Here is a 7272-nt window from a genome sequence, read left to right on the forward strand (position 1 = left end):
ACTTTAGTCCAAGAGACAGTTTTGATAAGTTTTTGTTGGTGTTAACTGATTGGACATGGGGATCAATTCTAAGAATGAGAAAGTGTGTGGATACAGTGCTGAATTACGCTGAGCGATATAGTGTAATTGCTAGAGAACATTTTGAGAAAGTTGTTGAGAAAAGTGTTGTAAAGGCAAAAAAGGACGAAAAAATCGGACTAATGAAAAAAGATGAAAAAAGACTGAAATCTGTGCTAAGAAAGGTTGTATCTAGTGTAGGCAATGAAGAAACAAAAGACGATGATGACGATGATTGTGATCCTTATACGAATATGATTAAGTGGGAGATCAATTGTATTTGTGTGGAAAGCATTATTGAAAGAATAATGTCAGAATTGTAAATGAAAATCCTAACATTTGTAGATGTATTTACGAGTATAATATGCAAGTATAATGGCATTTGTAAAAGTATGTATTGAATTTATTTCACGAATAAAAAATAAAAAAAAATATTTCGTTGATATTTTATTTCTTAATAAAAGAAATATATATACACCCTCATTACCTAAAAATAAAATGATCTCTTAAAAAAGATTTTTTTTTATTATTATTTAAGAGAGAGATCATTTTATTTGTTAATATATATATGTGGTAGAAATGAGAAATAATAAGAAAGAGTTTGTTACAATTTACAGAAAAAATACATTTATTGGTAAAAAAAAATATATATGAATTTACAGAAATCAGTACATATATATAATATGATATTTACATCTTTGAAGTTAATGACAAATTTTGAAAGTGGTATAATTTTGGTAAAGGTAACAAATTTAAAAATGTTATTATACGTAACAAAGTTTGATCATTCTTTTCCAAGTGTACATTTGAAAACAGGTTTAGAAATAAAGAAAATGAAAAACGTCTTGACATATAAAAAAGAAATAAAATACAAAATAAACCACATAATGCAGATCTTGAGTGTTGAATGGCACAAAAGTTTCTAGTCCATGATATACAGTTTTTATTCATAAAATATTTTACATTTTCACTGGGTTGATTTCCAAGAGAATCAAAATAGATACCAAAACCACATTCATTAATGTGTATAGCAGTCCAATGATAACCAGGTCCATCACTATTGTCTTTGTTAACTATTATACCAGCAGGAAAATGAACAAACGTAGGAAGTTTATCATTGGGGAAACTTCCAACATATTCCGAAGCCATTAACTTATCTCGTAGAATACAATGCAGTAACTCAAAATTATCCATTGCTTGTCTGTGAATAGTATTTATTTACAAAACATTTAGTAAAATACTGAGGCACATCACTAGTATCACTATCAGCAGCAGCAGCAGTAGCGGCAGTAGAAGCACGATCACATTCATCAGTAGATTCCGTGGGTGAACAGATAGAAAATGGTAGAGATATATAGTCGAGATGCTTTATAAATCTTGAAAATGCATGTACATTACGAACAGCACAACTTATTTTTGCCAAGTTATGATAACTATGCATGCAAGATGTAATAGGAAGATGAGCAAGTACAGATGGTTTAGGGCACCCGTAATCTTGCAAATTAATAACTTCCCGACTTAATAAGGAAGAAAGAAATTTTGACTTTTCGGGGCCATAGGAAAACACAATGGATGCAATATTTGTATACTTTTTTACAATAGAAGTGAGTAATTTATAGTCCACATCCCCTTCATCCCATGAGAGACCGTGGATATTACGTGTGTACCACATATTTTCATCTTGAACATAGGGATCTAGTTCACTCCAAGCATATGGTGCATTAAATATCCAAGATTGAACACAAGTACAATCAGGGTTTAGAACAGCTAGTTCTTTGGGCATAAGAATCCCATCACTATCACGAAAAGGAAGAAAATCAATAATTAGACGTATCATATTGCTTGTGAAGCCGTTGACAGTAACTGAAATACTGATTAATGTGTGTAATCAGTAAATACATCTCTATTACCGTTAATTTGTATTAGCGAATCAAATTCCGCGTAGATAATGCACGTGATAGATGACGTTAAAGCAGAAGAAAATCCAATTTTAAGAGTAAGTGATGACTCATGAACCAAGTCCCAACTTCCATTATTTTGGTTAATGTTAGGGGAAAGGTTAAATGCATATAAGGTATAACCATTTTTATAGTCTTCTCGTGATATATTATTTCCTGTATTTTGATAGAATGTTCCTGTTCCAGAAAATAGTGAATAATAGCATTTAATGTACAAATTATTTTGAAAATCGGGGGTTAATGGTGTTATTGGAATACTTTTTGATCCTGCAAGTAGCTGAAGTTTATTAACATTAAACGTTTGAAAATAAAATGGATTAAGTTCAAGTTTTCCATTATAAGCATCATTGGAGACAAATGCAAAGACCACTCTTTTGGGAAGTTTACCTATAAAAATATTGTCAAGATTATACGAAGTCACATTTTGAGGTATAGTATGAGTTTTCGTTTCAACTCGAGTGATGGGATACTTTAATGTAGATGATTGTAGCACTCGGTTATGATAAAGACCAACTGACGCAGTAATAGTAACATGTCGGACAAATAATGTCACATCAAGTAAATGTACTTTGCACGACATTGTAGCAGGTGCCATTAAGCAAAATGAATCCTTACTTCTATGTAATTTGACTCTGATTCCAACCTTGTTTATCAAAAGCCTTGATTGGGACATAATATCTGAGTGGAGCTTTCCATACATGTCAAATGTAGCACTTCCTGCAGCGAAAGAAAGTCGTTTCGTAAACCCTTTGTTTTCATCATCACAATTATTAAATTTACCAGGAGTATCTTCATACCATAAAGCACTACTTAGGTGTGTTGACTTAGCTTCTTTAGTATAATTTAAGAGAGTTTCTATATATGCACGATAAGGATAAAATCCTCCTGCAGCAGCAGTCACAAGAGTATTATTTAAGGATACATCGACTTGTTGAAACATGGAATGTAGAAAATTATTTAATGGAGCCACAGTGTCAGTTGTTTGGGTAAGTTTAGTATTATCCGGTTTTGTAATTTCACACAAAACATATAAGTAAATGTGAGCAGGATCGATGTAATTTCCACCATCACCAGGGATAAAAAATTCAATGGGGCCATCATCTCTAAGTGTTGACACAGGTCGGTACTCAACGATTGTAGAATCTTCTATACTTGTTTCAGTAGGAGGTACACTTTCAAGATCTAATGCAGAATCACAACAAGCATGACTATTAGGATGTAGAAAAGCCATATTTTTTACACTTGAAAAATATCACTGATCTTCCTCTTTTTTTTCTTGTTCGTAGTCTTTTTTTTCTTGTTCGTCGTCTTCTTGGTAAGCTTCCGCTTCTTCAACTGAGGAGGAGTTAGTGGAGGTCCGAAATTTATAGATATTTTACGCTTTCTAGTTTTCTTTTGTTGATTACGTGAACGAACTCTTTTCCCGCGCCCACTAATAAGTTGTTGAATTTTATTTTCTGCTTTAGTTTGCAAATTTTCTCCTGCTTCACGTAATCGAGAACGAAGAGATTCTTGTAAAGGTGTTTGATTCATGACATCTCCAACTACTTGCATGCCAGTTTGTAAAGCTTGTTTACCAAGAGTTTTTGCACCTTGTTTAAGTAAAGGAACGACTGAACGAAAAAGCCCACTAAAAAAGCTGCCGAGACCATGTCCGCGTTGGTAAATAGGTCCCCGAAAGTAGGGTAGTTCTCCCATACCATAAAATTGAAGACGTTGCTTTCTTGCCATTATTATTATTATTATTATTATACTTTCAGGAAATGTAGTTTCACCGTCACTGTCCCGTACTGAAATGGTAATTTTTGACCTGCGTGATCCCTTAAAATGATTTCAATTGTATTAAAATTGAATTTTGCTAATTGAAGATAATGCAGCGGATTAAATGTAATAGTTTGATTTCGACCATACTGTAAATTAGTAATACCGGCAATTCGTAATAATGGAGCTTTCGTATCACCAACGATTTGATGTTCTATAATATTAGTATAAATAGAAATTTGTTGTGGGTAACCAATGTCAAGATGTGGATACTTTGTACCATATGTTTGTTTGACTGCATTTTTATTAGGTTCCAGTCCTAATTGTAAACTTAAAATGGGTGAAAATTTTATTTCCTTTAATGAAGAATTATAAGTGATATGAATGGAATTTTTTGTAGCATCCAATTGAATATTAAATAAATTGGTGAGACTGTTAATTTTTTCTATTAAACTTTGTATCGTAGGATAGTAGCCCGGTGCAATTCTAATTTTCTTACTCGTAATTTTACTCTCAGGTTCTGATACTGATATTTGAATTATATTTTGTCCCTTCAGTACGTTATAACACGTGTTTGGAAAATGAATTTCGGCTAAAGCAACAACCCAGCGTTCATTTGAAACGGTAGATTTTGATAAATTAAGTTCAGTTTCTAATTTGTTTATAAAATGAGAAGGAGAATTATCTGGGAAAACATTTAAAGAAGCATTTGATGACAGTGTAACGTAAAAGCTATTATCATTTCCTTCAATAATCATTGTGATAAAAATTTTCGAAAATGAAGTGTAAGACTTGAAACTCCAAATTCAAATGGTAAAATTTTGCCCTGTTCATCCTTTAAATCTACGTGTATAGTATCAAAATACCGTTTCTCAACTTTGATATATTGTCGTGGGTAAAATATAAATGATTTCATACGGCCATATTCATAATCAACAACACTTACTTTTCTTAATAACCCACCGAATGGGGACTGGTGTTTTACAATATCTATGCATACATTAATTTCACGAGGAATATGAAAGTCTAAATTACACGGATATGGTGCTTGTAATTTAGTAATTCTGTGGTGTGTCGAAGAAGACGAGTCATTATTGTTCCCCGGATTTAGGTGTATGGATGTATAACTTTCTGGAATGTCTTTAGTATAGCCAAATACAGGAGCTAAATTAGGTGCTAATGATATTTTTATATTTTGATCAGGACCGATCATTCCTTGAACGTAAAGGGAATTATTAGATCTGTTAACTTGAAATAAATTTGGTAGAGATTCTATATTAGCAAGTACATGAAAAATACTAGAATAATATCCGAACGGAACCGTATATTCGCGCTTGTTGCTTTCACTTGTACGTTTATTGTAAATATTTGTTATAATCCTATTATCACCGGGAATGATGTTATAAAAGCTCCAAACAATATGTAATTCTGTTAAACATACTTCCCATGCACCTTCTAATTGAAGAGCTTCGTTTAATTTCGTTGTGTAACTGGCAACGGTATTATTCTGAAATATATTCATGCTTGAATTAGAAGGAAGTGTGATATAAAACTCTGGATGAGTATCCATATTGTAAGACGGCTAAACTTATACTATGCTTTGAATTGAATATCTGATTCTTTTATCCAGGAATTAAAAGAGGAGGGATAACCTAACCATTTCACATATAACATTGAACCCCTTTTATTAAGAATTTTTTCAATGAGAAAGGTTCGATTGGATGACGAAACTACTTTTTGAAGCTCTTCTTTATAGAAAATACCCTCGATATCTTCCCCGTTTAAATCACGAAGACGAAATGTAACAGGATTAGACGGAATTCGTTTCGTAATTACAAATATTTCATACGACCATTTAGGAAGATATCCTTTTTCAAGTTTGTGTTTATATTTACTAATACGGACCCAGTCGCCTACTTGTAAAGATGTTTTTACTTTATCTTTTTTATTTGCATTATGTTCATACAATGTCCTCCAAACTTGAAGGAGTGTGTCTTCATTTACATCTACAGGTCGTAAACGAATACTGCGGTGATACGTATGATTATATGCATGGACAATGTCTGGTAAAACGTTAATGTATTTATAAGTTTGATTCGCGGTAAAGTGTTTATAAATTTTTTCTTTCAACGTCCTCAAGAATCGTTCGCATATAGCAGCTTTCAATTCGGAATGTACACTATAGTGTTTTACCTGAAAACGTTTGAATATATCACGTACGTGAGAGTTATAAAATTCTTTTCCTTTATCAGTTTGGCAATAAACAGGTGGGTATTTGTATACAGACGATTTAAATATTTGTGTTATTGCTTTACTCACGGTTTCACCTGATTTATTTTTTATGGGAATACAATGAGCATATCGACTGAAAATATCAATAGCACAAAGAATGTATCTGAAACTGTTATTAAATTTTGCCACTGCTTGCATGTCTGCAAGATCCATTTGCCAAGTTTCATTGTAAGTAGTAGCAAAGTACTGTTTTCGGGGATACGTTTTACGTGCAGGCCGATGCAAAGTATACACATCTTGACTTTGTAACCATTTCTTAACATCATATCGTGAATACTTTTTATTACTAGCTTTATAGAGCTTTTCTATGCCCGATAGTCCTGCTGGATGTTTTGGGGAATAATAAATTTCACGTAATTTCTTTTTTCCTACACGTTTTCCCATTTTGTAATAAAACTAGATATTGGTGATTTCTGTCTTTTCTGTTTCCTCGACTTTGAGTGTGGTACAAATGAATGACCGAGATATTCCTGAGGAATGTTGATTTCATGAAGAATATTCATAAACTGAGACATACCAACCGGATTGCGCTTTCTTTTACGCGGACGAACTACATCATTAATCAAGTCAACAATATTTGATTTTTCAATGGGTTTACCATCAATACTAACAATTCCGTGTTTATTCCAAGAAATTTTAGAAAATTCCAAAAGTTTTCGTAACAGAAGTTCAGCGCGCTTTTGAAAAGTTTTTGGCACGGATTCGATTATTTCATCGATGCTACTATTTGCAAGTGTTTGATTTTCTTCTTCTTCTTTTTCTTTCGTTTCTTTATCATTATTGTTGGATATAATCGGAAGATAAACGGGATCGCTAGTATGAGAAATAAATTGGAGATATGCATGTAAAGCCTGTTGATATAACTTCCATTTTTCTTTATCATCTATATCGGAACGCTGAAGGATGTGTCTCATTTCTTCGTCCAGTTTTGATTGTTGTTTTTCAGATTTTTCAACTGATGCATGCATTTGAGAAGCTAATCCTTCAGGGACAAGAATCATTTTTTGCAGCTTACTCATCGTGAGAAAATAGTTCCCGCTAGACCACTAATAATCGGAGCAAGAAGTAACGGCAGTAGTCCCTTTCCTGTTTGTACCAAAAGTTTTCGTTTTCTCCGAAGTGATACGCGCTTGGCGGCTAATTTACGCAAAATACTTTTATGCCTTTTGAGTCTGGCTTTTTGTAATGGTGAAATAGGAACATT

At 32.8% G+C, this 7272-nt stretch overlaps 1 protein-coding gene across 1 annotated transcript; it reads right to left on the reverse strand.

The window, feature by feature from the left end:
* Nucleotides 1–1932: 1932 nt before the first annotated feature.
* On the reverse strand, nucleotides 1933–3246 carry LOC145672522 (uncharacterized protein F54H12.2-like). The gene has a single exon (XM_081741684.1). It carries the CDS (start codon nucleotides 3244–3246, stop codon nucleotides 1933–1935), a length of 1314 nt encoding a protein of 437 aa, XP_081597810.1.
* Between the last annotated feature and the right edge of the window lie 4026 nt (nucleotides 3247–7272).

This window comes from Thermobia domestica, chromosome 16, assembly GCF_964235325.1.
Source record: "Thermobia domestica chromosome 16, izTheDome1.hap1.1, whole genome shotgun sequence".
Taxonomy (NCBI): domain Eukaryota; kingdom Metazoa; phylum Arthropoda; class Insecta; order Zygentoma; family Lepismatidae; genus Thermobia; species Thermobia domestica.

Excerpts from the sequence above, each read along its gene's own strand:
- LOC145672522 (XM_081741684.1), bottom strand. The coding sequence starts at position 3,246 with ATGGCTTTTCTACATCCTAATAGTCATGCTTGTTGTGATTCTGCATTA.